Source organism: Pseudomicrostroma glucosiphilum, assembly GCF_003144135.1.
Source record: "Pseudomicrostroma glucosiphilum strain MCA 4718 unplaced genomic scaffold BCV69scaffold_2, whole genome shotgun sequence".
In the NCBI taxonomy this organism is placed as follows: Eukaryota; Fungi; Basidiomycota; class Exobasidiomycetes; order Microstromatales; family Microstromataceae; genus Microstroma; species Microstroma glucosiphilum.
This window is the reverse complement of record NW_020289914.1, coordinates 681183-708194: the sequence shown is the minus strand read 5'-3', so window position 1 is coordinate 708194 and position 27012 is coordinate 681183. Positions and strand designations below refer to the sequence as shown.

At 56.1% G+C, this 27012-nt stretch overlaps 12 protein-coding genes across 12 annotated transcripts; 4 read left to right on the top strand and 8 right to left on the bottom strand.

Moving 5' to 3' along the window:
* Positions 1 to 404: 404 nt before the first annotated feature.
* BCV69DRAFT_275766 (hypothetical protein) lies at positions 405 to 1712 on the top strand (the record flags this gene model as incomplete). The annotated part of the gene is made up of 5 exons (XM_025491089.1): positions 405 to 770; positions 864 to 1051; positions 1163 to 1325; positions 1478 to 1570; positions 1614 to 1712. The coding sequence occupies 5 exons, from the start codon at positions 405 to 407 to the stop codon at positions 1710 to 1712; spliced, it is 909 nt and encodes a 302-aa protein (XP_025350047.1).
* A 679-nt stretch (positions 1713 to 2391) lies between these two features.
* Positions 2392 to 3347, bottom strand: BCV69DRAFT_100107 (hypothetical protein). The gene has a single exon (XM_025489011.1). The coding sequence runs from the start codon at positions 3096 to 3098 to the stop codon at positions 2577 to 2579; it is 522 nt and encodes a 173-aa protein (XP_025350046.1). The 5' UTR covers positions 3099 to 3347; the 3' UTR covers positions 2392 to 2576.
* BCV69DRAFT_100106 (hypothetical protein) lies at positions 3348 to 4267 on the bottom strand. Its single transcript, XM_025489010.1, has one exon. The coding sequence runs from the start codon at positions 4077 to 4079 to the stop codon at positions 3597 to 3599; it is 483 nt and encodes a 160-aa protein (XP_025350045.1). The 5' UTR covers positions 4080 to 4267; the 3' UTR covers positions 3348 to 3596.
* Positions 4268 to 5979: 1712 nt separating this feature from the next.
* BCV69DRAFT_280495 (hypothetical protein) lies at positions 5980 to 8387 on the bottom strand. Its single transcript, XM_025491632.1, has one exon. The coding sequence runs from the start codon at positions 8308 to 8310 to the stop codon at positions 6109 to 6111; it is 2202 nt and encodes a 733-aa protein (XP_025350044.1). The 5' UTR covers positions 8311 to 8387; the 3' UTR covers positions 5980 to 6108.
* Positions 8388 to 8601: 214 nt separating this feature from the next.
* On the bottom strand, positions 8602 to 10277 carry BCV69DRAFT_286357 (PLP-dependent transferase; the record flags this gene model as incomplete). The annotated part of the gene is made up of 3 exons (XM_025493521.1): positions 8602 to 8766; positions 8849 to 9493; positions 9582 to 10277. 3 exons carry the CDS (start codon positions 10275 to 10277, stop codon positions 8602 to 8604), a joined length of 1506 nt encoding a protein of 501 aa, XP_025350043.1.
* A 372-nt stretch (positions 10278 to 10649) lies between these two features.
* On the top strand, positions 10650 to 12853 carry BCV69DRAFT_99925 (Alpha,alpha-trehalose-phosphate synthase). Its single transcript, XM_025495690.1, has 5 exons — positions 10650 to 11221; positions 11303 to 11607; positions 11697 to 12300; positions 12372 to 12619; positions 12700 to 12853. Exons 1-5 carry the CDS (start codon positions 10742 to 10744, stop codon positions 12740 to 12742), a joined length of 1680 nt encoding a protein of 559 aa, XP_025350042.1. The 5' UTR covers positions 10650 to 10741; the 3' UTR covers positions 12743 to 12853.
* A 1658-nt stretch (positions 12854 to 14511) lies between these two features.
* Positions 14512 to 16560, bottom strand: BCV69DRAFT_255796 (patatin-domain-containing protein; the record flags this gene model as incomplete). The annotated part of the gene is made up of 1 exon (XM_025490586.1): positions 14512 to 16560. A coding segment is annotated over exon 1 (1956 nt), but the record flags the coding sequence as incomplete, so codon positions are not given.
* Positions 16561 to 17101: 541 nt separating this feature from the next.
* Positions 17102 to 18631, bottom strand: BCV69DRAFT_280493 (hypothetical protein). Its single transcript, XM_025491631.1, has 4 exons — positions 18473 to 18631; positions 18290 to 18401; positions 17685 to 18208; positions 17102 to 17604 (listed from the first exon to the last, which is right to left on the bottom strand). Exons 1-4 carry the CDS (start codon positions 18523 to 18525, stop codon positions 17166 to 17168), a joined length of 1128 nt encoding a protein of 375 aa, XP_025350040.1. The 5' UTR covers positions 18526 to 18631; the 3' UTR covers positions 17102 to 17165.
* A 147-nt stretch (positions 18632 to 18778) lies between these two features.
* BCV69DRAFT_292289 (hypothetical protein) lies at positions 18779 to 20230 on the top strand. The gene is made up of 3 exons (XM_025493786.1): positions 18779 to 19520; positions 19599 to 19732; positions 19803 to 20230. Exons 1-3 carry the CDS (start codon positions 19029 to 19031, stop codon positions 20149 to 20151), a joined length of 975 nt encoding a protein of 324 aa, XP_025350039.1. The 5' UTR covers positions 18779 to 19028; the 3' UTR covers positions 20152 to 20230.
* A 302-nt stretch (positions 20231 to 20532) lies between these two features.
* On the bottom strand, positions 20533 to 22002 carry BCV69DRAFT_245422 (PLP-dependent transferase; the record flags this gene model as incomplete). The annotated part of the gene is made up of 1 exon (XM_025490152.1): positions 20533 to 22002. One exon carries the CDS (start codon positions 22000 to 22002, stop codon positions 20533 to 20535), a length of 1470 nt encoding a protein of 489 aa, XP_025350038.1.
* A 1065-nt stretch (positions 22003 to 23067) lies between these two features.
* Positions 23068 to 24738, top strand: BCV69DRAFT_280489 (ribosomal protein S13). Its single transcript, XM_025491630.1, has 3 exons — positions 23068 to 23108; positions 23476 to 23734; positions 24267 to 24738. Exons 1-3 carry the CDS (start codon positions 23094 to 23096, stop codon positions 24458 to 24460), a joined length of 468 nt encoding a protein of 155 aa, XP_025350037.1. The 5' UTR covers positions 23068 to 23093; the 3' UTR covers positions 24461 to 24738.
* Positions 24739 to 24812: 74 nt separating this feature from the next.
* On the bottom strand, positions 24813 to 27003 carry BCV69DRAFT_280487 (kinase-like protein). Its single transcript, XM_025491629.1, has 4 exons — positions 26295 to 27003; positions 25554 to 26218; positions 25367 to 25446; positions 24813 to 25255 (listed from the first exon to the last, which is right to left on the bottom strand). Exons 1-4 carry the CDS (start codon positions 26882 to 26884, stop codon positions 25133 to 25135), a joined length of 1458 nt encoding a protein of 485 aa, XP_025350036.1. The 5' UTR covers positions 26885 to 27003; the 3' UTR covers positions 24813 to 25132.
* Positions 27004 to 27012: the final 9 nt, after the last annotated feature.

The window sequence follows — 27012 nt, the reverse complement described above, 5'->3', positions numbered from 1 at the left end:
AGTTGCTCCCAAATCAAGCTTGGAGTCTGGGAGGGAAATGTTCTGCTAGACTGCGATGAAGACGCGCTCGGCGCTCTGAAATGCTCGACTGGGTACATCATCTGGTCCGCTGCAGATGGATCTGTGCGCGAGTAACTTGTAGACTTGCTGGTAGCAATGGTGCCACCGTCAAGGCGGGAGACGTCTGTTTCAACTCAATGTGACAAGCATACAGTCATTCGTCGGATTTGCTTTTGCTCCTGCCCCGCCCAATGTCCAGGGAAACAACATAGTATGAACGGTCCCACTCCTCCAGCCTTGAATCATGTCTTCATCATACGTTTTCGTACATCAAAGCTGGACTTTGAGACTTTATACCCCTAACACCGAAGACACCTCTTCTGACATTCATCAACAGGGTCAACATGAAGCTCCCTTACCTGGCTTTCATATTGGTCTTGCTGAGTGCTACCATCGTCGCAGCAACCAGCATTGCAGACGACGTCGTGCATCGCTCAACGACGCATAAAGATCCCAATAGCGCCGGTACCGTGGCCTTCGCAAGCACTTCGCGCCTCGCTCCTAGAGCAGGCAGAGACTGGAGGAGAAAGATGAAGATGAAGCTGAAGAACTGTGTCGCCTGCGGTGCTCCGCCCGATAGCGGCAGCACTAGCAGTGGCGGCGGCGTCTTACCTTACCGGTCTGGCACCGGTGGCCGTTCTCCTCTCATGTCCCACGGCGCCAGCACCAGTAGGAGCCGTCATGCTTCTCCTGACAGGGCCGGTACCACGGTTCGCTCGCCTCCTCTAATTCAAGGCGCCAGTACCAGCAGACGTCGAACCTCGTCGCCATCTTGCGGTACGCATCGCTCACCATCTCCACAGCGACAAGGCAGCCCTAGTTCTTCCAACACGGTGGCTTCCCCAGCGGCTGGGCATAGTCATTCGGGACCAGCCGATTCGATAACGGTTCGCCCTGATATGAGGCTGCCTCATCGCGTGGATCTGCGTCTAATCGAGGGGGAATATGCAGTTCCCTTTGTCGTTTGCCCGGTTAATGAGCAGCTGGGAGGGTGAGTTTGCGTGGGGCCCTGCGTGGAGGCAAGCGTCAACATTGCTATTCTGGTCGAAAAACGCTGCACTGCTGAATGGGATGAGTGCATCTAGGATTGCGTTGTATACAGTTCGGTCTCTGAGATTGCCACCCCGGGTCTTCTTCTCGTGCGAGGCACCATCACTTCCCCCGAAGTCTTTCCGTACGAGAGAGTTGCTTCCCACCACCACTACACTTGTGCTCATGACGCCCTCGCTGCGCCCTACCGAGCAGCCGGGGCCATGCGCCCGCAGGTGAGCGGTCGTGGGAATGAGGGTCGAAATGCCCCGAGATCCCACTTGTCCAAGTGCAACGTTCCTTCAATTGCAAATTGCGGTAACATCATCCGGTCGAACCCCGTCCAGTCGTTGCAACGCCACTCTCCTTTGCCACTCTACTCTGCCAGTCTTTAGGAAACTTTGAGAAATCTTCGGACGCCACTACGTACAAGCACGATCATCGGGTGGCGATTCATCTCTTCGGCCGGGCCATAGATGAGGTACACTCGAATCTCTGTGAGTCTTGAAGGAAGTATGCTCCAGATCGTCAGGCATCTCGGCGACTGTGGGGAAGAATCAGCCGGGCAATTGCCGACTCAGGCCCAGCTGCCCCCCTCAGCCATCGCGCCATCAAAGCCGTGAAGGCAAGCGAGGGTCCAGTCCAGTTGACTCTGGCGAGACGTTATGCAGCTCCGCACACCACTCGCACGAGCGCGCAGCATCAGGGTTGACTCGCACGGTAGACTCAGGGGCGAGCACACAGCTTGGAGGGAGACGATGGTTCTGAGCTCCGACCTGTCTTGCCCGAATCTTGGCGTGCCTTGTGCGAGGGGCACAAGAACAAGGTCATGAGCGTTATCGGTTCCTTAGCAGACCGTAGGGAGCTGATCATGAGTGTTACCACAGCGCCAGGATCGGCAAGCGGCCGTTGACACTACACAGCAAAAGACGGCAACGCCCGCCAAAATTAACATCTCGCTTACGAATGTTCGTCAGGGGTGAAAGGGGTTCGTCACGGCGTAAGGGTTGAGAGGAGGAGCCACAGCTTTGGCTTTCGGCACGAGCAGAATGCAACGTCGCTAATCCTTGCATTGCGCCCTTTCGGTCAGAAGATCGGCAATTGCGTTTGCAGCGCATGGTGGCTCAAACGCCGGTGTGACTTGCAGCTAGGCAGTAATGAACAGCCGGGGGATCATCTCATTCTAACCCCACAACAAGCACGTCTTGGTACGCAGAGCGTGGTTCTTAAATGCTATACAAGGCTGTCGAGGGTCCGTATTGTCATTTCGGGTACTTGAGTATCATTCGCCGAAATGCTGTTCAGGTGGCCGCGAGGCGGAGACGCGCGGAGTCTCAACGTCGAGGTCCCGGTATCTTTTCGAGGGCAAGTAGCGTGCGCCTTCAGGGACGACGGAGGCAAAAGCGAGTACTCGCGCCGCCCGATGGCGGTAGACCGAAACAGAGATTCGCGTCGTTGTCTCGCTCCGGGCACTTCTGACGTCTTCCTTAGCCTATTCTTGCTCGCCAGCAAACGGTCACAAGCGATGCTCGCGTCTTCGATGGGTTAGGCTGCCCATGTGCGTAAGAGGCGATGTCTGCGCGACAGCCGATCCAAGCGAGGACCCCCCGGCGTACAGCGGTGCAGAGACGGTGGAGAAGCGGCGTGTCTGAGATTTGGTGAAAGCGCGTAGGAGGGGTGCCCGAGGAGGTGGGGGCCGCCCTGGGCCAGGTGGGGGCCGCCCTCCATACCGGGGCAAAGGTGGGTCGGCCCTTTTGCTGCTCAAGTGCCCGGGGACAGGGCCGCAAGCGAGGCGGAGCCAATTGGAGGCACAGGTGCAGACTTGCACACGTCAACAGGCGCAAAGGGCAGCGCGGACCTAAACCTTGCGAATTCGACACACGGACCACATAGAGCCCATCTGGGTGTCTCCCCTTACCCCCCCCCAACGTCCTCCAACAGGCCTGGACCCCGTTGCCGAGGACCCCAGTGGGCCTGACAGAGTCACGGTCGGTCAGACGAATTGACATTGAACCAGCCCTTTATCGCTCTTTTTGTCTTGTCTGAGCAGCTGTCCCACTGACCTAGATCCATCATCTCGTCTGCTCAGCCGCTCCTCCGCCTCACACCCGCCCTCTACGGCCCATTAGACCCCTCTTCCCCCGCCCGAGATTGCTGTGGGGGCGTAGAGCTAATCTCAGTCTGGGACGGTGGAGCTCGCATACAACGGAGCCAGATCTCGTAGAAAGACCCTCCTTCCCTCCTCCTCTTCCCATCCTTCTTCATTGTGAGATCTCAACATCCATCAGATCTCCCTATGTGTCCAAACCATAGAGACTCGTAAACTCGTCGTCCTCTTCCTCCTCTGCTTACGCCACTGTTCAATCGGCAGACCTTTACGATGTTTGTCCACGAGGAGTCAAGCAATGCCAGGGCAGACGCACCCCAGCGCTCTCACTCAAGGAAACTAAGCAAGGGCAGCGACGATGATGCTCGGGCATCTGCCCAGAAGAATCGTCAGCGAGCTTCTATGGCTTGCGTTCACTGCAGGAGAAGGTACGTAGGGCAAGAAGGAGCGCAGGGACTACTGAACTTTCGCGCTCTGACCAAGGATACGGACCACCCCATCCTTCGCCACCCTCAGGAAGATCCGCTGTGACGGGCAGGCTCGGCCCTGTGCCACTTGCGCTCGTCTGGGCAAGGTGTGCGACTACGAGCCCATCACAGAGTGAGTGAATTACACAGTGCTCATGCCCGCCCGCGTCATTATTATATCCTCCTCGACTGCAGCGGAGGAGGCGCGAATATCCCCCCGCACGCGCCACCGTGGGACTGAAATCGGACGCGCCACCTTCGCACCGCTCATCACCCCCACAGAGAGGAGAATCTGATCGCAAGGGAAAAGAAACGAGCATCAAAAAGCAAGAAAGCTGAGGCTGCGGACGACTTGGAAAATATTGAAGATCAGCAACGGCCGCCGTCCTCGCCCAACTATTCGGAGACGTCGACATCTTTCTCACGCTCCCTGGATGGCCCTACGGAGGGGTTGGCACCCGGCCCTGTGAGGCTTCGCAAGGCTTCCTCGGTCAGCGCCTCCGGAATCAAGGGCAGGAAGCGACACGATGCATCATCTAAGGGCAGCGGTCTTGGATTAGATCGCAGCAGCAGTCTACGATCCTCGGCTCAGACAAGTGCCCCAACAGTATCTTGGACAAATCCTTTTCCGTCTTCGCCGTCTTCATCTAAGGCTCCGGGCTCTGTTCTAGTGCCACAAGTACACAAAGCACCTTTTGGTACGGATGCAGCTTCACCAACTTCGACGGCATCACAGTCACATCTAGACGAAAGCAGCTCAACATGGGTTCCGCCGACAAGCCTTACCCAAAATATGTTCATGTCTTCGCGAGAGACGAGCCGCTCTGACGACTCGAATGCTTTCGATGTTGTCGGCAACGACGCATCAGAGCGAGCCATCGCACATTGGTCTGAAGGACTTGCACTCAATCAGACAGACATCTCAGGCGGCTACACGCACATGGACGTGCAAGCTTTCGGGGGACCTGGCCCCTTGGGTTACGGCGAGCAGTCTTTCCCAGAGGCTTCTACAAATGCGCTTGCGTCACAGACCGATCTATCTTTTCTGACACAGGGCTTTGACGATAGTACACTCAATGTCAACTCGCCACCACGATCTGTGTCTGACTGGTTGCAAGACCCTAACATTCCTTTTGAGCACAAAAAGGCTCATATGCCTCACCTCGACTTGGGGGATTCCTGGGACTTCTCTGCCAACACCTTTGACTCGAGCGGATCTTCCTCCATGCTGCCCAGCAGTAGTCACAGATCCTACGCCGGCATAGGATCCGAGCGCGGATCCACTTCGAGCTTTCAGTCGGGCGTACGATCGCAGCTGTCCTCCTTCTCGTCTTCACTGCCCACTAACACAAGCACCGCGGCCAGTATCAGAAGCAGTCCGGCAATGTCGCCACCGAACGCGTTCGGCAAGGACGCAGCATCTTTGAGTCCCAGCGGTCTCCCAAATTCAAGAGTGGCTGTCTCATCTCCTCCAATGAGCATGTCTGCTCTTTGGCCTTCAGCTTTTGGGATGCAGAGCGGTGATAGCGTCGGTGGCTCTTTCGCCTCGAGGGAGGCAATGAGCTTTTCCTCGCAGAGACCGCAAGGAGGATCCTCGCAGAGTTTTAGCAGCGGTAACGGCGACAATGCTCCCTTCGGCGGCGGATCCTCACTGCAGGATATATTCGAAAATGTTGCCAGCGTCGATTTTCCCGTGCTGAACACCAATGGAGCTCTCTACTCGCCGACAGACACGACCAATCTGCAGTCGTTCTCTCCCATGTCCTCGCCACCCACAAACTCCAAGAGCGATGCTTCACGTCAGCTAGGAGCTAGTATGGGTCAGATGCTCACAGCATCTCAGCAACGTCAACGGCAGCAGCGTCGACAGCAAGAGCTAGCCTCGGCGGCTCAAGCCAAAGAGCAAGCTTCGGACGTGCCATGGGATGATGCTTTTTGGGCTGTACCCACCACGCCCGGTCGACAAGCCATGACGACGCAAGGAGCGGCAGCGGCGGCAGCCCTATCGCCTAATGATATCCTGTCGCTCAAGTCATCGGCAGACCCTTCGCAGGCACACAAGGCGCCTTTCCCATCGCGTGCGCTGCCCTTTTTGTCTCGAGAAGAGGCGATCCAGACGCCGCCCTTTCTGCAGCTCTCCCAGCGGCGCGAGGAGTGATTGGCTGCTCCTCGCTGCAGCTGACAGGTGACGTACAATAGGCTGAGCCACGTCTTTTCGCTCCTTGCGCCGCCTCTCTCGCCTGACCTATTCCTTGTATGTACTTATCAAATCAATACTCGCACCGTCGACCGTTTCTCGGAGCGTCTTATCTATCTAACGACCTCAATCTATGCATTGCACGGCTCTCGACATCCTGAATTGTGCTCTCGGCATTTTGATTTGTGCTACAGTATGGTGTACAGCGGGTATCTGACAGCTGCTCTGCCGCTCACTGCAGGTGCTACTTATCCGGGCAGCGTCTTGACGCCCTTTACAACTTCGTCCACCTCTACCTGTCCGCCCATCCGTATCGAGACTCTCTCCTCGACAGCTCCTCCTCCAGGAGCCTCCTCGCGAGCCAATCGCACAAGTCCATGAGAAGTAAATTCGACTAGAAGAGCACGCAGCGCAGGGTCCGTCGTGGCGATGAAGTTCCTGGCGGCAAGGTTCGACAGGCGCGCATATGGAATCGAGCGACTCGCCAGCGATGTCGCGGAGCTGCTCGCTGCTGCTGCTGCTACCACTGACGGTGAAGTGAGTTCGGCGGCAAGACGCAGGAAAAGAGCGCGAGCTTTCGTCGTCACGGACTTGAGGACATGCAGCGCGGCCGTTGAGCTCAGCAGCGGTGTGTTGGCGTGAGCGCCCGCCGCTTCGGCAGCTGAAGTCATCTGTCCCTCGCCCGTACCACCTGCTGCAGCTCCAGAGGAGGTGGTCGTCTTGTCGCGTGAACCCATCCCAGTGAGGCCTCCCATTCCTCCTCCTGCGCGTAGGTCAAAGGCGCGAGGCAAGCCGCCGAGACGGGTGCCAGAGGCAGAGAGGAGGCAGTCGTCTAGCATGGGGATGAGGGTGGTGCAGTCGATCCAGAGAGCTTCGCGACCAGTGTATCGCGAGAGGAGCGTGCCGTTGGGATGAGTTACACTGCAGACGAGGTGTACCTTGCGGGAGAAAGCGGCCAAGGTGGCCAGGTGGGAGCGTGTCCTGGCTGTGAGAAAGGAAGGACTGTCCAGGGAGTGAAGGACGAGGATCAATCGCGGTGGGCCCGCCTGTTCCTCGCCCTCCTCTTCGGGTCTGCCTTCCAATTTGGCTGCTACTCTTCTCAGTCTTCCTTCGATGCCACTTTGAGATGCCGGAGCACTACCGAGGTCGAGCGCCTCCTCGATGCTTTCGACCCATTCCTCACTCCTCACTCCCATTCGACCCCGAATGATCACCACTGCCGCCTCTCCCTCTTCTGCCTTGCTCGCCGCAAAATCTTCTAGAATGGCCTCTTTTGCTCCCAAGCCGTAAAACATAAGGTCATTGCCCATAAAGAGAAGCGATGTCCAGCTCACGTACTGCTGGCGGTAGTGCTCCAGCGCCAGTGCACCAATATTGGCCGAGGAGAGTGGGTCATTAGAAGAAGAGAACGAAAGCTTCGCTACCTCCTTGGACGTCAAGGCGGGCAATTCGTCTTCGATACGTCGTCCTCCATTTGCGGCCCACGAGTCACTCTTGCTAGCAGCAGATCGCCGCCGGGCGGCATGAGCGGCAAAATAGTAATCTGCGGAGGTCGGCTGCAGGAAAGGCTTTGTGGGCTCGAAGACGGCGGCAGTCGATGGGGATGGAGCACCGAGGCTTGCGGCCGACTTCCTACGTCGAGGCGTGCTCGGAGGAGCCCCATCGAGCTTTGGCCGCTTGATCGGCTTCGGATGAGACTTGGGCGTGGTCTGATTCGATCTGCTCCCAGAAGTAGCAGAAGCAGCTGCCTTCGCCTTGGACGGTGTCGTTGGCCTGCTGGAAGGCGGATCTTGGGCGTGTCCGTTCACTTGAGTCGTACGCTTGCGTCTACTCGGCGTCTCCACCTCAGGTGACTTCTCTTTGCCCCTTCCTCTTCTTGAAGGCGTCTGTGGTGCCCTCTGGGCTTCCTCGTCCCCTTCTCCACTGCCGCTATCCGAAGTGACAATTGTAGCTACCCACTTGCTCTTCCCACCTCCATTCGCTCCTGCCGGTATCGGGGCAAGATCCTTGAATGTACCCTTCGTCCGAGCCTTTGCTGTGCCAGTCCTCACTTCGACCGTCACCCGCTGATTAGGCGCTACCTTGGAGCTCCGTAGTGGTACGACAGTACTGGGTACGTCGGCCTCGAAGCGAGCTGGTAAACGCCGAGCTCGCGAAGGACGATGAGGTGTGAGGTGGGCCTGCTTAAGCGGCGAGGATGAGGCAGGACCAGTATCTTCGTCCTCTTCGTCTTCGTCCGTCAGAGCGCTGGAGTCTTCACTGCCATCTCCAGCGTCATCATCTTGCTCGTCGTCGTCGTCCTCCTCACCATCCAGTGAGGCAGCGGGGGAGCGGGAGGAGGAAGACGGGCGAGCGCGAGATGCTGATCCGCTCGCGCGGGCGGTCTCATGGGGGGATGAAGAGGCCCTTGGCTGGAGTGAGCCTCTGTCAGCTTGCCGACCTGGAGGCATGGTGGCCAAAGGACGATGGTATGGCAATGTACAAAGGCCACGGCTGTCCTCAGGACACTAGTCTAAGGAACGGAAGGAGCAGGCAGCTGAGGAAGGTCTGGACGGAACGAGGCGCATCCTGGCTCGGGCGTCGCTCAGGCGTCACTTCCGACACGGCCCTACCAGTAAGAATTGGCAAGCTGGCACAAGTTGGACTCATACCGTAAAAGCAAATAAATTGATGAGAACGACGTTTCCGAAAGCAAAGATACATACAATACTGGAGATGACTTCTGCCCCAAACTCTAACGATCATAGCTGCATCTGAGCAAGTCGTTCCGGCAGCTGGATCATGCTCTCTTCGAAATTCGGCATGGGGATTGTCGAGATGTAGCTCTTTAGGCCCAAGACTTTCTCTGCTCGAGACAGACCCTCTTTCACGGCGACGGGGCTCAAGGAGAAGGTCAGTCGGAACCACTGCGCATCGCAGAGCCATGGCGTGGGACCAAGTCAGCATGGGCTCTTGGCTCGAGCTTCCTCGTTTACAATGTACACTCACACCTGGGATGGGATGATGGTATGAAGCGCCAGGCGCGATGAATACTCCCTTGTCCATCAGTCGGCCGAGCAGCTCACCCTCTGCCTCTCGCTTCTTCTCCTCGCTTGCACCATCTTTGAGCTTGAGGAATTGTTGGAAGTCTAGCAACAAGAAATGACCCGAGTTGCTAGGCACGTACGGAATCTTGTGTGCTCTGCACCACTTCGTCACGTACTCATAAGCGCCTTGCATCCTGCGGTGATTCTCTGCGAAGTACCAGGACAAGAAGTCCTGGTCTTCCAGCCAAGAGTACCAGAGTGCTCCCGCAGGGGCGGAAGACTGACTCAAGATGCCCACGCTCGTCATGGCAGAGATGATCTCCTCGCTGCCCTGGTTGACGTAGACTCCCAGCCGGAAACCATTAATGCCAAAGTCCTTGCTTGCCGAGGTGACGACATGGACCTGACCACGGGGAAGTCCCGCTTCCTTCTCTACATCGATGCTCAGGATTGTTTCAAACCTGGTGGCAGAGGAATCTGAAATGTCTGCAGAGTGGAAGACAGAGCGGGCGTAGATCTCGTCTACGACAAGGTGCAGCTTCTCCTTTGCGGCAAACTTGGCCAGAGCTACTATAGTCTCGCGAGGATACACGAGTCCTGTGGGATTCTGTAGAAAAGAAAAAGGAATGCGACAGTGAGACAAGATGCACGGAGCTGTCGAGCACCCCATCGCATCGCGCCTGCACACTACTCACATGTGGGTTACAGATCAACAGAGCCTTGACTGTGGTTCCATCCTCTCTGGCCTTGTCTAGAGAGGTCTGGTAGGCCTTGACAGTGTCGACGGTGAAAGAAGGGCTAGGCTGTGCTGGTTCTTTGGGCTTACTGGGATCTGCTACCTCGGGCAAAGGTGTATACACCTCGACGATCTTGGCTTCCGCACGTGCTGTCAGGTCATGGTCGAAGCCATTGTAGTATGGCACGCTCAGTAGGACCCCTTCTCCAGGATTGCAGAGCATCGTGAAGAGCGCATCCAAGATTCCCGTCGCGCCGCTGCCAACTACAATATCATCCGCCGTGACCTTCTTGATCAGCTTCGGCTTTTCCTTGTCGAGCCCTACAGGGGTGTCATTGAACAATTTGCAGAGAGCAGTGATCAGGCGGGTTGATGTGAAGAAGCGATCCCCATACGTCAACTCAGGACCGGTCAAATGCAAGCGGTCGGTGTTAAAGAACTTGAGAAGCTCGCCTCGCATCAAAGCGTTGTCGGCGACCCCGAGAACAACGATGCCGTTTGGGTTGAGTTCTGAGTCATACTGATCACGGAAGACAGCGGCAACTTTCTTGATGGGTCCAGAAAGGAATTTGGAGTTCTTCTGACCTCTACTGGACAGCAACGACGAGCTCGAGGTTGTAGCTTGCTCTGCTATGTCTCTGTCGGTAGTCTGCATGGTGCCGGCGGAGGGAGAGGTAGGTGAGGATGAGGTGGGAGAAGGAGAAGCTGAGCGCTCTTCAGCTGCAGAGTTTATCTCTCCAGTCCGGCGCACCAGCTTGATCCAGCCGGATTCGAGTGGTGAAGTGCTTGCCTCGATATCGGATTTGATAGATGCCATACTTGCGATGGATTCTTCAATGTAGGAGGGAGTATCGTGATAGGACACGAATGCGGGGATAGCATGCTGGGGTTACTCATATCTCTGAGTAAGACGTTAAGTCCGGCGGCACAGTCGGCCCCTCCACCCGAGGGCGTGGCAGCCGCACAGTCCAGGCGTGGGGACAAGGCTCCGTTCCGATGCCGGGAGCGTCGTTGATTGCACCTTCCTTCCCCGCACACAATCATTATAGAAGATCAGCATCATCATCAATATACCAGAGGATCATCAGAGACCACCGTCCAGATAATTGACCTCGCGTCATGGCAGCTGCTTCATCTTCATCCGCACCTGCCTCGGGGCAGGAAGGCGCGAAGCAACAGCACCTCATCGTTGTCTCCAATCGTCTACCAGTCACCATCAAGGCAGATCCACAAGCCGAGGGAGGCTACACCTTCTCCCTCTCGTCAGGAGGGCTTGTATCTGCCCTCTCTGGAGCAAAGAAGACCATGCACTTCACCTGGATTGGCTGGCCGGGACTCTCTGTGCCTCCACAGGACGAAGCATACATCGCAGAGAAGCTCAAGACTGATTACAGCTGTGAGCCGGTGTGGTTGGACGATGACGTTGCCGATGCCCACTACAACGGCTTCAGCAACTCCATTCTATGGCCACTGTTCCATTACCATCCCGGAGAGATGAGCTTTGACGAGCAGCATTGGCTTGCATACAGAGAGGCCAATCTAAGCTTTGCAGAGAAAGTTCGGGAGGTGGTCAATGAAGGCGACATGGTCTGGGTGCAGGTGAGTGAGAGATAGAAAGATCTATGATCGCTAAGACGAGTGAGGTATTGACTCAACCTGTATATCCATACTCAATCCCAGGACTATCATTTGATGCTCCTCCCTCTCATGTTGCGAACGCTCATCGAGGGCTCGTCTCTACAAGGCCCCCATTCTCGTCGGGAGCTTGAACATGTCAGACACGGAGTTGATGGAACATCCTTTTTGCAAGGATCAGAAGACCTTGCACCACCTCCGGGAGATCCGAGAAACAAGTCTCATAGGGGTGGGGCGGCAGTGGATGAGAAGGGGTCCGGAAAGGGCACAGCTGATGGCAAGTCCAGTAGAGGGGCGATTAAGATTGGCTTCTTCCTCCACACACCATTCCCTAGTTCGGAAATCTACCGGTAAGTCGAAGCGTGATCATGACATAACGCCTCCTTGTATATGCATTGCGTTGGCTCTATTGCTGACGAGGTGAACTGCGACTACACAGTATTCTTCCTGTGCGGCGAGAGATCCTCTTAGGTATCCTTCACTGCGACCTGATCGGCTTCCACACTTATGACTACGCTCGCCATTTCCTCTCTGCCTGCACGCGGATCCTCGGCGTTCCAACGATGCCCAACGGAGCGGAATTCGAAGGCAGATACGTCCACGTAGGCACTTTTCCAATAGGGATCGAGCCAGCCACCTTCCACGACGGTCTGAGGAAGGATGCAGTCGTCCAGCGCCTCAAGGTCCTGGAGAGGAGATTCGAAGGGGTCAAGATCATCGTCGGTGTCGACCGGCTTGACTATATCAAGGGTGTCCCGCAGAAGCTTCACGCGCTGGAGCAATTCCTGACAGATCACCCAGAGTGGGTAGGTAAAGTGGTACTAGTTCAGGTAGCTGTCCCTTCGCGGCAAGACGTCGAGGAGTATCAGAACCTCAGGGCGACGGTGAATGAGGCTGTTGGCAGGATCAACGGGCGCTTTGGTACAGTAGAAAGTATGCCGATTCATTTTCTGCATCGCAGCGTGTCCTTCGACGAGCTATGCGCCCTTTATGCCGTCAGCGACGCCTGCCTCGTCACAAGTACCAGGGACGGCATGAATCTCGTGAGTCTGCTCTACGTTGAATTTTCTTCAAAGGTCCATACTCACCTTGCCCTGCTATCTCTCTCTCTCAGGTCTCTTACGAATACATTGCCTGTCAGCAAGAGCGCAACGGCGTCATGATCCTCTCTGAATTCGCCGGGGCAGCCCAATCTCTCAATGGTTCCCTCATTGTCAATCCTTGGGACAAGTTTGCCGTTGCAGACGCAATCCACGAAGCGCTCACCATGCCTTCTGAGACTCGAAGGGCGAATTTCGAAAAATTGAGTGGTTATGTGGGCAAACATACTGCTAGTTGGTGGGGAAGTAGCTTTGTTAATGAGTAAGTACGGGACGCTTTCTTCTAGGCTCTGTATCTTGCGGGGGAAGAGCTGACCATGATATTCATCGTCTCTCCTATAGACTGAGAAAGATCAAGGTTGGGGATTTCCCTATCATGCAATGAAAGTCGCAGCAATTATCACAGTACAATCTCCTCGTGGACTCGCAATAGATTTCGTTCAGCTGATGGCTTAGTAGATCGCGGGATGATATTGACAAATGTCAGACTGACAAGAGAAGAGAGTGGGCAAAAAGGGGCATTATATGCAACTCCGGTCGATGCTGATCCATGCAACACAAGGTCAGATTTTCTCCACTGCTTGTCGCCTAACGCGCCACAACGTCCTAGGCTTTGGCCTCTGCATCGTCTCTCCAGAGGACCTTTACCACTTCTGAACAACCGCTGCACTGCACCACTTCTTTGCCTTCATCGAGCATCTCCTGACTCGTGACGAGGTACTCGCCACCGCATCGACATGGGTGGGTGAAGATGACCATGCCTCCGTCTGCATCTGCATCTGCATCTCCCTCTTCCCGATCTCGATCCCCAGCCTTGACCTCTCCGTTGTCGACGCCCTTGCTCGTCGAGACAGAAGCGGATGTGGGAGGTGGCGGCGGTGGGATCTCCACTGCTTCAAATGAGTCCAGATCGAGCGTGGCAGAGATTCTCACTCCTTCCTGTCCCATTCCCACTCCCATCCCTGCTTTCCTCCTCTGCGCCTGTGCTCTTTGTGCAGAAGAGAGCCTAGCATCTCGCGCAAGAGCCTCGTCGTACTCTTCACGCTTGCTATCGTCCGAGAGGGTGGCGTAGGCTTCGTAGATGGAGTGGATGCGCGCTCGACGCGAGACGTCGTCTTGGCTGGGGGCAGAAGAGGAGGAGGCCTTGTCCGGATGGTGCACCCTGACGAGACGTAGGAAGCTGCTTCGTACTTCGGCTTTGGTGGCCGATGGGGCGACACCTAGAGCCTGGTAGAGGGTGCTGCTCTCGTCTTCGGCTGCCGCTTTGACTTCCGACTTGCTAGAAGAAGATGCCGTCGAGGTCTTTGCTTCTTGACGCTTGGACTGCGAAGTGCTTTCTGTTGGCGTAGATGCCTTTCCATTAGCATCACTCTCTTCCTGAGAGCGCGGACGTGGTCTCTGCGTGCTGCTCAGCTCTTCAGGTGGATCCGAATGACTACTTCTGCGTCTTTCGGATCGGTGATAAGCTCGATATGGCGAAGAACGGCTGGGTGGAGGTCCCTTCCTGAATCGCATTACCGAAGGCGATAACGCTGCTGCTGTGAGGGCCGCCTTTGTCTGTGCGGTCGAGTGCGACTCGGTTGGACCGCCATTCTGGATCTCGTCGGTCTCGACATCGAGATCCGGCTGAGCACCAAAGTCCCTTCGGCGAAGGGTAGCAGTCTGGTCCTCATCAGTGGGCGAGCCCACGGCCGATTCGTAAGACTCGTCAGCGTCCCTCAGTCGCTCGAGATTGAAGTCGAGATCATCCGCTTCGTCTTCCTCGTCTTCATCGCCTTCCTCATCGCCTACATCATCGTCCATGCCTACTGACCGCTCCCTCGAAGGTCTTGGCAACTCCCCAGGTGTTGCGACCTCGCTTGCAGGTGTCATGATGCCGGAGAACCCGCCCAAACGTCTACGCAAGCTAGCAGCGGCAGCAGATCGACGAGAGACGGTGCCTGCATTGGTGCCTTCTCCGCTTGGCAGACCATTGCGGAAGTAGTCCCCGTGCGCCCCTCCCTCTCCATCCGTCTCCGAGACAGCGCCGATGCCAGGGGTGGGACCAGCAGACCAGTCGGATGCAGTGTGGTCTTGTTGAGCCTGGTCTCTTGGCAAAGCGCCGGTGGCTGCCCGCCCACCTGGGGTGTTTTGACCCGATGCTGCATTGGCCTCGGCTCTCAGTGCTCTCCTGCAGGCTTTCCTCCCCCGCGCCACGGCCCTCTCCAATCGAATTCGATTCTCAATCATGTGTAGCTTAGGCCATGTTGCTTGCTGACCGACCCTGATCATCCTCCTCAGCTCTGGACGGTCAGGATCGGACAAGATGCGGACCCAGTCTAGGAATCTTGTCTTTGGCCAGATTGTCACTGCACCGCCAAAGCGTTGTAGGAAGACGCCGGACCAGTCGGTACCTAGAATGGCCGGAAGCAAGTCCAGATCTCGAATGATCTTGAAGTTGACAGAGAGGTGAAGCTTGAGAACATGCTCAGATGCGCTGAGCAGGAAGCCTCCCCTCCAGCCTTTGCCCTTGCGGTGCGCGACAGGGCGGCCAGGCATGCCCTTCGGCGCAAAGAAGAAGAGATGCACATGAGGATTGACTTGCGAGACAATTGGATAATTGACCTGGAACATTGAGTGGAGATCTTGAAGAGGAATGTCGACCCTGAGACTGCCGTCTCTGAAGCGATGACCCCAGTTCCAGGGAACGTACTCGCCCTTCCTTGTCTTCTGCATCAGACATACCGGCGGCAGCAAGCCCGGAACCGCCGCCGAGGCAAGGAGGGCAGACCATATCACACACCTCGGCGCTGTAATGTGATTGAGCAGTTTGACGGGACTGTTCTTCTCTGATGGAATGACAGAGACGTTCAATACCTTGCCAGTACGCTTGAAAGCCTCCTCGAAGGTCAGGGATCCAAGCGTGAAGAAAGACGCCTTCTCCGCCCATTCGATAGGGTCGAAGCGGGCACCTGTCTGCCAAGCCCTCTTGGCCCAGATGGTGATAGGCTCCTCGCAGGCTGTGATGCGGTCCGCCAGCTCGGGAACGAGAAGGCGAGAAAGCTCCTCGTCGGTACGAGTACAGGTTAGTGCTGCAATGAGCCCTCCGGCACTGGTCCCCGACACGATGCGAGGAAGCAGGTTTGCGTCTAACAGGGCTTTGACAAGTCCAATGTGGTAGTAGCCGAACGATCCACCGCCTGAGAGAGCCAGACCTGATTTGCCTAGATTCTTGGCAACGTCGCGAAAGAATGCTCTCTTCTGTTCCAGTGGAATCTTCTCCGTTTTCGACATGTAGTCTAGGCCAAGCTCAACTTCAGCAAGGTAGGCTTCGATCAGGTACTTCGAGCCGTAGTACGTCTCACTGTACAGTCTGAAGTTCTCCGTACCGGCGAAATTGTTGGTGCAGCACAGCGTGAGGACCAGCATCAGCTCTTGTACGTCATCCTGTTCTCTGAAAGTCTTGAGTGAGTGAGACACTTTTTTGACTAGAATCCAGTCGTAGAGCCCAGAGCTGTCTTGCCTCTTCCAAGCATCATGTTCCATATGATCATCCAGCTCAAGGGCAGTATCCTTCCATGTCTGAAAGTCCTTGGCGTTGCGCATCTGACGTCTCAGGACCCCTTTCCTGCCCCGGTGAGCCACCAGCCACTCGACTACATTAACGATTTGGCGAGTAAAGACATACGCCGCAAACTCGAGACCGATGACCAGGAAGATGGTGAGCAAGAGGGGCCACCGTAGCATGGAGTAGAGCAGTCCTTCTCTCCTGCCGGTGTCTTGAGCTCCCCGAGCGGGCCGCCGGGCAGTTCTCTCCCTGATGGGAGCGAAATCGGATACTGCCGAAATCTTGCCAACCTTGCGCTGCTCTGCCGAGGGTACTGTCAAGGTGGGCGTACTCGCTGGAGCATGTCCATCAGGAGAGAGCAGGGAAGGACTCCCTGAAGTAAGCTGAGGCGACTTGGACGAGGAGGAGAACCCGAGCTTCGCCCAAGCCTGCGCTGCCGCGCCTGCAGTGGAGAGAGCAGCAATGGGGAGCTCCTGTTTGCCTTGGTCTTCTCTCAAGGCTTCAGCGAAAGCGCCAATGGCATCTGGATCTGAAAAGGGCTGAGTGAGGAGAGGGTCCAGCATCTCTGTTGCTGGTCGGGGCGAGAGGAAAGAGGAAATGCCGGACCGGGTCCTCGTCCTGAACGAGGCTTTCTGACGATCCGTGCGAGTCGATGAGATATTGTGAGCAGGTGCTAATGACGATGAAGAAGCTGATGCTTCTTCTTTGGTATCCTGAGATTGCTTGCCCCAGATACTCGGCATCGGCAGGCGCGACAATGGAGATGGGCCGCCTCGCCGAGCGGCAATGGAGGTCCGGCTCTGGCTGCTGCCATTGGCGCCCGAGGTCCGTTGTGGCGGCCTCTTTTCGTGTGACGACGAGGCTGACTGCGACGCCATGGTCCAAGAGACGGAGGAAGAAGGGAGGGAGAGCGGATGCTTGCTATGCAAGATGAGATGCGATGGTAGGATGCAAAGGTAGGTGAGGGAGTGAGGGAGTGGGGTTTCGGCAGTGGAGGAAAGCTGAAAGGCCGAATGGCAGTGGTTGTCCGTCGGTTTGAATTTCCGCCTTCGGGTTTTGGGGAAGCGACGTCTGCGTCCAGTCGACCCCGCATCCAGCCACCAGCCACTGCTGCGTTGAAAGTCAGGGTCCGCCAGATTGACAAGTGACAAGCGCGTATCCACGGCACACAGCGCTCGACACGCACCAGACACAATGGTACAAAGTAAGATCATCGCTTTGAGTGTAGTGTACAAAGGGAATGGCAGATCTCACCCCAATCTCAGCCCTGGAATGCAATGCCCTTCTTTTTGGCCTCGGCCCCACCCGAAGCTGCGTATCCTGTACCCTCACGGAACAGCTTGATCACATCCTTGTCCACATCTCTGATTCTCCCTTCGGCACACTCAGGACAGCAGGCCACATCAGAGGCAGAGCTCTTCTTGGCGTCTGCACCGTCTTCATCTGCTGCCTCCTTCTTTGCCTTCAGAGCTGCCTTGGCTGGCGCGTAGATCAGTGATTCGGCGCAAGAATTGCAAAAGGTATGCGAGCACCGTCTAACTGTGAACAGGCGGTGGCTGTTGGAGATTGCCTTTTTGCAGCTCGGACAGATGATGGGACTGTTAGACGAGCTTGACGACGAGGCTTCACTTGCATTACTGGCCGTGCCGTTGGCGGCAGTGGGAGCTCGCGAGAACTTTACGGGCGTGAGCGACTTGATGCTGTAGATGTCATGCCATGCCGACGAAACCACATGTCAGAAGTCAGTCCCACTAGTTCGCGCACGGCTACCTCTACTCACCTGATGGAATGGCCATGTTCATTCTCCACTCTACACCGTGGTTCCAACGAGCTGCCAACCTTGTTGAGATCCACATCTCCCTCCTTTTCGCTCGGCATCAAACTTGGCAGCCAGAAGGACGGCAGCTTTCTCCGTCTGCTCGCCTTCTGCTCTGCCTCGAGGGCCTCTAGAGCCTCGTCTTCCGCTTGCTGCGTCAGTCTTTGAGCTCTCTCTGGTAGAGAGGCAAGGGAGAGCCGACCAGAAGGAGCCGCGTCCGAGTCTGCTTTCCGCTTCCTACTAGAAGAAGCTTCTCCATCCTCCCCTACTGCGTGGATCTCGTCTTTCAGCCCCGCCCCAAAGCCCACGTTCCTCTCAAAATCGCTCAAGACCTTGGCCCTAGCATGTTCCCTCGCCCTCTCTCGCTCTTCTTCCTGCTGCTGAGCCAGCTTCAGTAGACTGACTTGATGTGCCTTGATGTCAGCTTTTTGCTCCAGAAGGTTTGTGTAGATGCATTCTTTGCAGAATAGATGCCCCTCTTTGCACGTCTAGCAGACATGAGAGATTGGGAGCGGGATGCACTAAGTCATGTGAACGCCGACCGCAACCAGCTTGGGGGGTACACTTACCATGGGATCCACGGCTGTACCAAGACATAGCGCACACTGATCAAAGTTTCTCATACTATCCCCTCCCAACCTCGAGCTCTTACTGCCCCATCGGTCCTTGAGGTACTGGTACCTGTAAGGGAGACCAGAAGATCCGCGTCAGAACAAGCAGCTCCCGTGACTCTGAGAGGGTCATTTACTCACTCTGTCGAGGTGAAGTTGGCGCGAGCCGTATTGTTCTTGGAGTGACGACCCATGGCTGACCAATCAGCAAGTCGAAAGGCGGTAGCGAGTGAGTGGTAATGGTAGCAAAGCCAGGCTAAGTCTGCTGCCGTGACTTTTGTGATGCTTCTCGGGAGTGGAGCGGCAACCTTGCTCCTTCCGCTTCTTCCTCGAGCCAAGGCCAAGCCATCCAAGCCAAGCGCAGCCAAGCCGCGAGGGACAAGCCTTCCGCCTTCCGTTGCTCTGACCCGCACTTACCACTGCCTAGACCACTGCCCCGACAATGGAGAAGTATTCTCGCTTCAGAGACAGCGGTACAGGCATTCAGGTTTTCCTGACTCCCTTGGCGTCTTCGACGTCCGCCTCCTCGTTCAAATCCTTCCTCTTTGTGCCCTCTCTACTAGTCGGTCTAGCTCGCGCCTTGCTGCTTCTGGTCCTCACAGCGCTATGGGCTCTGCTTAGCTCGACAATTGGCGCCACGAGCAGGGGAGCTAAAGGGGCAATTCATGCCATCCTTGGTCAAGCAATATTGCTCGTCATGGGCTTCTCCTTGGTAAAGACAGAGACTGTGTCGCTCAAGAACCGCGGTAGAGCAGCTGCCCTCTCTGCGAACCGGGCCAACCCCTTCGAGCCAAAGAGGGGAGACATCATCCTTTCCAACTTCTCATCCTGGCTCGACGTTCTCATCACAGCGGTGAAATTCAATCCTATCTTTCTCCTGCCCGTCGTCTCTCCTTCCTCGGCGACTCCTGCCGCCTCTAGCTCCTCGCAGGCAAAGCCTTCACCAGCAAGAAGGAGGAATGCCGGAGCGTCCGTGGTGACGGAGACGAATGCGAAGCAGGCGCAGGCTAGCCCAGCTGCTGATCAGACGAGGGAGAAGCGATTCTTGGGTTTCCGGGAAGTGTCGCTGTGGCAGGCGCTGGCTTCTGCAGGCAAGACGCCTTTGATACATGGGAAAGATGCGGGTTCGTATAGGGACTTGGCAACGATCGCAAAGGAAGCTGCGGGACCAGTCATGGTGTTCCCAGAGGTGAGTCAAAAGTCTCGCTGTCTACTCAGGAAGGCATGCAATTGCTTATGGCTGCATCTCTGAATGACTCTATCGCAGCTGGTCACCTCAAACAATCGAGGTCTACTGCGAATGGCCTCCATCTTCCCTCCTTCTTGGCGGGATCTGTACAAGGTCACAGGCGCTCTACGGATCGGCAGAGGCCAATCGGAACTCTACATCATGTCCATCAAGTGAGTCGCTGAACCACTTACTGCTCCTGTCTGCTTGCCAGCTAATCTTTCCCGTGTTTACTTTGAACAGACACGACGCTCCGACCCCCGTCTGCAGCAGCTCAACCCTCTCTATCCCCACTCCCCTCAATCCCCTCCTACACATCTGGTCCCTCTGCTCCTCCCTCTCCTTTGCCAAAGGTCTACAAGTGCGTCTACTAGATCCCAGCGAATCCCCAACTTCAGGAAGCTACCTAGCCGACGCTTCTGTCGGGACGAAGGGTGCTGGCTCTAGTGGAGGAGGGGAAGACGCGCTTGCAGAGGCGGTGGGGGGACTTATCTCGTCTCTTTCCAGGTTGAAGAGGACCGGGTTGGGTTGGGAGGACAAGGAGATCTTCTTGGAGATGTACAATGGGTCTGGAGGGGCTGGGAGAAAGTAGAAAGAGAGAGAGGGTGGTGAGGGTAGACGTAGCTGTAGATGCTGAGACAGAGGCAACTGAATGGACAGAAGGAAGGAAGGAAGGAAGGAAGGAATGAACATAGAGCTGCAAACGATGTAGTGTAGAGTTTTGATGTCTATAAAGTTGTTGCAATTGCAAAGTGCATGCGCCTCACTTGTACGCACAGAGAGGGAAGAAAAGGAAAAGGAAAGGAAACGAGGGTAATTCAAGAAGCAGGGAATCTCTGTCTAGACAGGTGGGAGGGGCGGTGAAACTCTGGGGGAAATCTACAAATACCACGGCAGCAGGGGAGAGTTGGTGGCCACATCTAAATACATCTTCATCTTAGGAAGGGTTGCTTGTTGAGCGATGGCTCGCAACTCATGCTGGTAGCGAGAGTCCCCTTTCGGTCCATGCCTGCTCCACTACACCTCTCAGTCTCCTAAAGGCCTCTTCGAAGTCGGCCTCGTCAACAATGGAGAAGGAGGTGCGGACATAGCAAGTCGTCTTTCCTCCCGCCATGAAGGCCACACCAGGCACGGCTAGTACGCCTGCCTTCTTGGCCTTTTCAAAGATGACTGGGTACGAGTCGCCTTCGTCGTCGGCTCCCTCGGTGGAGGGGGGCAGACGGAGCTTGAGCCAGAGGAACATACCAGCGGTGGGTGTGACCCACTTGGCAATGGCTGTCTGCTTGCCTCCATTGGTGCCGATGATGCGCTGTGCAGTCCCCTCGAAGACGTCCCGCCTCTCCTTGTAGAAGGTGGCGACGCGATCACAGTGCTGCAGGAAACCGTGGAGGCCCCAGTGCTCGAGGATGGAGAGGACGACTGCCTGAGTCAGACCGGGTGTTTGCAGATTTGAGGAAGAAGTCGTCTTGTCCACGGCAGAGATGAACGTGGGGTGGGCGGTCATGAAGCCCAAACGCATACCACCAGAGAGGATCTTGGAGAAACTGTCGAACCTCAGAACCCTTCCGCTGGCGTGCTTGGACGTGTCCTCGGCATCGAGGTGGAAGTAACTCTTCTGTCTTGTCCTCGTCACCGCGTCCTCTCCCAGTCCCTGGAAGTTCAGGTAGAAGTACGCGTCGTCCTCCAGAAGTAGGATATCAAACTCTCGCACCACTGACAGTATTTGTCTCTTGCGCTCTTCCGAGGCTGACGTGCCTGAAGGGTTGGCGCCAGTGGGTGTGGTGTAGAGGCACTTGGGGAAAGGCTTGCTGGAAGTGGCTGGATCGGTCGACCATTGAGAGAGGATCTGGCGCAACCTCTGAGGCGTGACACCCTGGTCATCAGATGCGACGGGCACGACATTGGCCTGCAGGCTGACCATGCAGGGTAGCACTCCGGCATATACTGGGTCCTCTACGAGGACAGAGTCGCCAGGGTTAAGCAGACATTCCAGAGTCTTGCTCAAGAGATCTTGCGAACCGACACCGAGGGAAATAGCCCAGTCTGGAACCTTGATCTCCTCGCCCGCTGCATTGGTCTGTGTACTGTAGACGATTGGCCTCCTGTGCACGCTCGACTGGATGTCGACTAGCGTCTTGTTGAACCGAGGGATACCGCTGGTGTTTCCGTACTGGAGAGCGCTGTTGAGGTCTTCTCCCTGGATGACTAGCTTCTCCCCTTGTGACGAGCCAGGAGCTGGCTTGAGCTGCAATGACACGCTTTCGAAGGGGAAGGTGCTGGCATTGGGCTTGCCTGCCAGGAGGGACAGCATGCCCGGGATGGCCTCTGCTGGGAACAAGGCGCGGATGGGGGAGTCTGGACGCAGCTTTACGATGGCCGAGAGGAAGCGAGTGTAGTCTGGCAGCTTCTGCTGGGAGGTAGATGCGGCAGAGGTGGAGGGCATCTTGGTGGTAGCACCCAAGGTGATATCTCCATTGATGCTGCCATTGGACTGAGGTGCATAGGACGTGGTCGCGGTGGGTGCCATGTTGGTGATTGACAGAGGGGAAGCTGGATGATGATGATCGTGATCGGGGCGGATGAAAGGGGCGTAGGTTCCTCTCTGCTCACTTTATAACAACACACCTTCCCTGGGCCAACGTCTAGAGTTAGAGTGGTGGTGCGTCTGTGTGCTTCCCGAAAAAACTCCTGAGTGCACTGACGGTCACGGTCCATGACTCAGTGTGGGTGCCGCCGAAGAGTCGCCGTGCAGCCAACGAAGGCGGGCGCCGTGCAAAGCCGAAGGGCCTCGCGTGGCCTTCGCGGGGCCAAGCCGAGGAGCCACACGCCCATTTCCCGTCCGCCGGTCTGGGACACGCCCCACTGGGCCACGTCCATCGGCTCAGTTCCGACATCGACAGCGACTCACACAGGACAATGAGAGATAAGCGCTCAAAAGCCCCGCCGAGGCTCAGCTATGAAGCGCACATGGGAGTCCCTCACCGGCTCCGTGAAGGCATGACCAAGATGCAGATCTTACAGGATCTCGAGGACAACCTCCAAGACGATGGCTACCACGGCGTCGAGCTCAGCAGATAAGATGTTCATTCCAGGTACGACTCCGAATTGCGAACATGTTGGACCTGCACTCTGTGTAGTCGATTAGGAAAATACTTGATTCTTTCGGTAGAGAGGTGATCTCTGCCGTTGTAAGCCCTTGACGTGAGCAGCATGAGCAGGCATAGAGTGAGCTGTATGCTGTGTCGCTGCCTACCGTCTTCCTTTCCGATGAATGGAGGACGAGGGAGCGGAGCTTCAATCTGCCCCCCCCCCCCCCTGGTTGCGCGCGGTGTCGTCCTGGTCAGGAAAATTGCGGCTGCGCCTTGTGGCGGGGGCGGGTGGCTGCTGACTGGCCTCGTCTCGCCCCTCGGCCGCGCCCGCGCCTGTGTCCGCTCGCCTGCCCGCCTCTTGCGCCAGGAATTCTCAACTCACATACACCACGCCTGACCTCCTCCTCCTCCCACTACCACACCCCTACATCCTCATCTTCCCAACATGTCGCTCTCCGTCGTGCGTATCTACTCTCAGCAGTCTTGCTCTTCGATTCGTCACTGCTACGATCTTCTCTACGGAGCAGAAGGGGTGGACTGTGGTGTCGCAGGAAAGAAGGCAGACCGGAAGGTCTGCAAGCAGCGAGGGAATCTGGCATCAGCTGCGATGATGTGGTGAAGAAGATGAAGACGGCGAGAAGGTTCAAAGAAAACAGCAGGACGCTGGATCATAGCCGCCGTAGTCTCATCAGCAGACTCAGGCAGGCGTGAAGCAAGGAGACAGAGACGTAGACAAATTCGAGATCTCCCTTTCCCCCCGGGTAATGCAGAGCAAGCGAAGCTCACACCTTCTTACCACCCTTCTCTTTACCCCTATCATCCAACAGCCCGACCAGTCGCAGCAGTTCGCTCACATCTTGCGTCTCCTCAACACCAATGTTGACGGTAAGCGCAAGATCATGTACGCCCTCACCGAGATCAAGGGTGTGGGACGACGATTGTCAAACGTCATCTGCAAGAAGGCCGATGTGGACTTGGCCAAGCGAGCCGGTGAGCTCAACCCCGATGAGCTGGAGAGGATCGTGACCATCCTGCAGAACCCTCAGGAGTTCAAGATCCCAGACTGGATGCTCAACAGGCAGAGGGGTGAGTATTGGCCGTGGACAACAACGACATGTACACGTACGATGGCGCAGTCAACTGGGTGGGACATACACACCAGATGAGAGATAGATCGATGGACAGGTGGAGTGGTGGGTGTGGAAGGCATGGCAGTGGGCAACGACCTGGCCTCATAGCTTGTGCAGATGTGGGTGGACAGAAGACTCTCATTCTGGTCAAAGCACATGGGCAGCAGGGCAGCAGTCATCATCAGTGATGCGATGCTTGGATAGACGTCTCTTGTCTGTCGCGTCACTCTGCAGTAGTGGCAGCGAGCTGTTGTCATTCTCGCTGTCGAGGAGACGATACTCGCTGCCCTCGTAGCGCTTGACACTGCCTGCTTGTTTCTAGCATTAGGGAAGCTCAGAGATTCCAAGACGATGCAGAGGAAGCAGTGTGGATGGTTGCGCACGCCTGGAAGACTGGCGTTCCACTTTGCAGACTGGCTTGTCATGCCCACCTCTCTTTATGATGGACATCCATGCTGACCTTCCCCACCTTACCCTCACACTCACAGACATCGTCGACGGCAAGACCTTCCAGGTCCTGTCCAACAACCTGGACTCGAAGCTGCGTGACGACCTGGAGCGCCTGAAGAAGATCCGCTCGCACAGGGGTATCCGTCACTACCTCGACCTCAGGGTCCGTGGTCAACACACCAAGACCACTGGACGAAGGGGAAAGACTGTCGGTCTCGGCAAGAAGAAGTAGAGAGGGTGCCCTCGAGTGCTCCTTTCGCGAGGATCGAGCAGAGGCATTTCGTTGTCAGAAATACGTTGGGACAGCAAAGTGGATGGGAAGATTTGCGGGAGGAGGAAATCATTGTGTCACAAACACAAAGCGCCTCTTCCATTGGTCACTATGGCCCCATGCATCCCCCCACTCCATCCCCATGCTCTGTTGCACGACCTCGTCATATCTCACCTCGCCTCCTCTGCCGCTTCCTTTTCTTCTCATTGTTTCGGCATCTTGTATTTCCACCCTTTCACACATCACAAAAGCCTTTGCACACACAGATCATGGAGTATGAGCGAGTGAGCGAATGAGGGAATGATCGAATGAATGAGGAAGGGAGTGGGAAAGAGGGAGAGAGAGAGGGAGCTACTGACTGATTGACGAAGCGAATGAGCGAGTGAGCTATTGGTAGAGAAGCACAGACTGAAGGAGGTCAAAGGGAAATGCGTTGGTATACGAAAACGAGTAACGAGAGAGGACAATGCAGAGCGATGGGTAGAGCGATGAAACGTGTAAGCCCTTGACCAAAGCAGAGAGGGAGTGAGTGAGAGCAAGGCAGAGCAGAGCAGAGTAGGGCCAATACCCTCCTCCCCCCATTGCCTCATCCCTCTCTACCCTCCCTTTTGACCAATCCAATCCCACTCTTGCTCAAGAAGTCCTAGCTACATGCGCCGATGCCCGCGCACTGGCATCTGGGTCATATCGCACGATCCATGGGTGACGCAGGACGTCCTTGAGGGGTAAGCGCTTGTCGGGTTCTTTTCTGATGAGCTATGAAAGTTCCAACACCAAAAAGAGGTGAAGAGGAGGCGGAAGAGGGGTCAGATGATGCAGGGAAATGCGAGAAGAGGAGAGGGGGGAGGTGAAGAGACTTGGACTTACCCGACGAATTAGGTCGCATAGCTCGGGGCTGAAGCGCGAGGGGAGACGCAGGTCGACGGAGGCGATGCGACTGTATGTCACTGTTGAACACAAGGGAGTAGGCCAAGAGGTCAGCTGCCAAAGAACGGCAAGAGGAGTCTCCCATTTCCATCTCTTCTTGCCCCTGACCCCCTCCCGTCGTACTCACAGTTCTGACTGTCCGTCTCCTCAAATGGCGGCACTCCCTCGACGAACTCGTACGTCAGCACGCCCAGTGCCCACAAGTCCACTCCTTCTCCATGCGTCTGCGCCTCGACCATCTCCGGCGGCAGGTAGTCCAATGTACCGCACATTGTCGTCCGTCTATTTCCTGGTGCATGTACCGACCAACCGAAATCTCCAATCTTGAGCTCCCCATTGATCCCCAAGAGGAGATTCTCAGGCTTGATATCGCGGTGGATGATGTGCTTGCCGTGCAGGTAGGCAAGGGCATCGCTCATCTGCGCAATGTACAGCGCTGCTTGCCTCTCGGGAAAGCGACGATCGGGAATCTTGTTCATGTACTTGTACATCTCTCCCTTTGCCGCAAATTCGAGCATGAGGAAGATCCGACCCGTATCGTGGAAATAGCCGTGCAAGCGTAGGATATGCGGATGTCTTAGATTCATTTGGATTTCGATTTCTCGCCGCACTTGCTTCTCCAGACGACCCTCAATGAGCTCCTTCTTGTACATGCACTTCAGCGCGATGATATACGAAGCGTTGGGGGGCTTTAGACGAGCCATGTAGACGCGACCGAATTTGCCTTTGCCAAGGGCTCGGCCAAGCTCGAAGTCGCGGAGGTGCCATTGACGTGTTGGCTGATGACTCGTTCTGAAGAGAACCAGGTGAGACTGTCAGCTCAGAATTGACTGTACTCGTGACTCTGTATGTCCAAAGCTGTACTCACCCCGCCAATGCCGAATCCAGATTCAATGAATCACTCGCATCCATCGTCCTCCTCCCTCTTCTCTCATCCCTCTCCAATCCACCATCATATCTCCCGACATCAACAGTTGGCACCCCTCCTGCCACACTTCGCGAGCTAGCCTGAGTAGATCCAGCGGAACCAGCAGAGACTTGCGAGTTGAGCCGATCGGTGCTCATCTTCCGGTCCAGCTTGCCTGTACCCGATGCAGAGGCAGAGGTACCGACGCTCTGCATGTTTGCTACTGCACCAAGACGATTCAGAGGTCCTCTGTCCTGACCTGTACCTGTGCCTCCAGTCGTCTTGGTACTTGAAGAAGAGCCTGTCGCCCCACTACCAAAATAGCTCATTCCTCCTCCCGCCCTGCTTCCCGCTGCAGCACCAGCCGAGCTAGGTAAGAATGACCTTTGCTGCTGCTGTTGTTGTTGTTGAGAAGAAGAGGTGGTAGAGGTGGTAGAGCCATGCAGGTATTGTTTACTAATCCGACTTGGGGCGGAGGATGCGGAGGGCTTGGAGGCGAGACTCATCCGGCCGAGACCGACGTCGAGGTCGTGATGGCCGTGAGGGTCCATTGCTCCTTTCTTCTCACAAAGATTGGGATTTGGCAGAAGAGACGATGCTGAGAGGAGACAGATACGAAGAAGGAGGGAAGCAGGGTGTACTCTAGGGTAGGAAGCGAAGGTCAGCTCCTCTATCGCGG

What these genes read in the sequence shown, in the direction of transcription:
- BCV69DRAFT_100107 (XM_025489011.1), bottom strand. Translation starts at nt 3,098, where the DNA reads ATGTCAATTCGTCTGACCGACCGTGACTCTGTCAGGCCCACTGGGGTC.
- BCV69DRAFT_100106 (XM_025489010.1), bottom strand. Translation starts at nt 4,079, where the DNA reads ATGTCGACGTCTCCGAATAGTTGGGCGAGGACGGCGGCCGTTGCTGAT.
- BCV69DRAFT_280495 (XM_025491632.1), bottom strand. Translation starts at nt 8,310, where the DNA reads ATGCCTCCAGGTCGGCAAGCTGACAGAGGCTCACTCCAGCCAAGGGCC.
- BCV69DRAFT_99925 (XM_025495690.1), top strand. Translation starts at nt 10,742, where the DNA reads ATGGCAGCTGCTTCATCTTCATCCGCACCTGCCTCGGGGCAGGAAGGC. An exon ending in GCGACATGGTCTGGGTGCAG is followed by an intron (nt 11,222 to 11,302) that starts GTGAGTGAGAGA and finishes ACTCAATCCCAG; the next exon opens with GACTATCATTTGATGCTCCT. An exon ending in GGAAGTAGCTTTGTTAATGA is followed by an intron (nt 12,620 to 12,699) that starts GTAAGTACGGGA and finishes TCTCTCCTATAG; the next exon opens with ACTGAGAAAGATCAAGGTTG.
- BCV69DRAFT_280493 (XM_025491631.1), bottom strand. Translation starts at nt 18,525, where the DNA reads ATGGGTCGTCACTCCAAGAACAATACGGCTCGCGCCAACTTCACCTCG. An exon ending in GCCAACTTCACCTCGACAGA is followed by an intron (nt 18,402 to 18,472) that starts GTGAGTAAATGA and finishes TCTCCCTTACAG; the next exon opens with GTACCAGTACCTCAAGGACC. An exon ending in GAACATGGCCATTCCATCAG is followed by an intron (nt 17,605 to 17,684) that starts GTGAGTAGAGGT and finishes TGACATCTACAG; the next exon opens with CATCAAGTCGCTCACGCCCG.
- BCV69DRAFT_292289 (XM_025493786.1), top strand. Translation starts at nt 19,029, where the DNA reads ATGGGCTTCTCCTTGGTAAAGACAGAGACTGTGTCGCTCAAGAACCGC. An exon ending in CAGTCATGGTGTTCCCAGAG is followed by an intron (nt 19,521 to 19,598) that starts GTGAGTCAAAAG and finishes ACTCTATCGCAG; the next exon opens with CTGGTCACCTCAAACAATCG. An exon ending in CTCTACATCATGTCCATCAA is followed by an intron (nt 19,733 to 19,802) that starts GTGAGTCGCTGA and finishes TACTTTGAACAG; the next exon opens with ACACGACGCTCCGACCCCCG.
- BCV69DRAFT_280489 (XM_025491630.1), top strand. An exon ending in GATGCTCAACAGGCAGAGGG is followed by an intron (nt 23,735 to 24,266) that starts GTGAGTATTGGC and finishes TCACACTCACAG; the next exon opens with ACATCGTCGACGGCAAGACC.
- BCV69DRAFT_280487 (XM_025491629.1), bottom strand. Translation starts at nt 26,884, where the DNA reads ATGGACCCTCACGGCCATCACGACCTCGACGTCGGTCTCGGCCGGATG. An exon ending in CTGGATTCGGCATTGGCGGG is followed by an intron (nt 26,219 to 26,294) that starts GTGAGTACAGCT and finishes GGTTCTCTTCAG; the next exon opens with AACGAGTCATCAGCCAACAC. An exon ending in GGAGACGGACAGTCAGAACT is followed by an intron (nt 25,447 to 25,553) that starts GTGAGTACGACG and finishes TGTGTTCAACAG; the next exon opens with TGACATACAGTCGCATCGCC.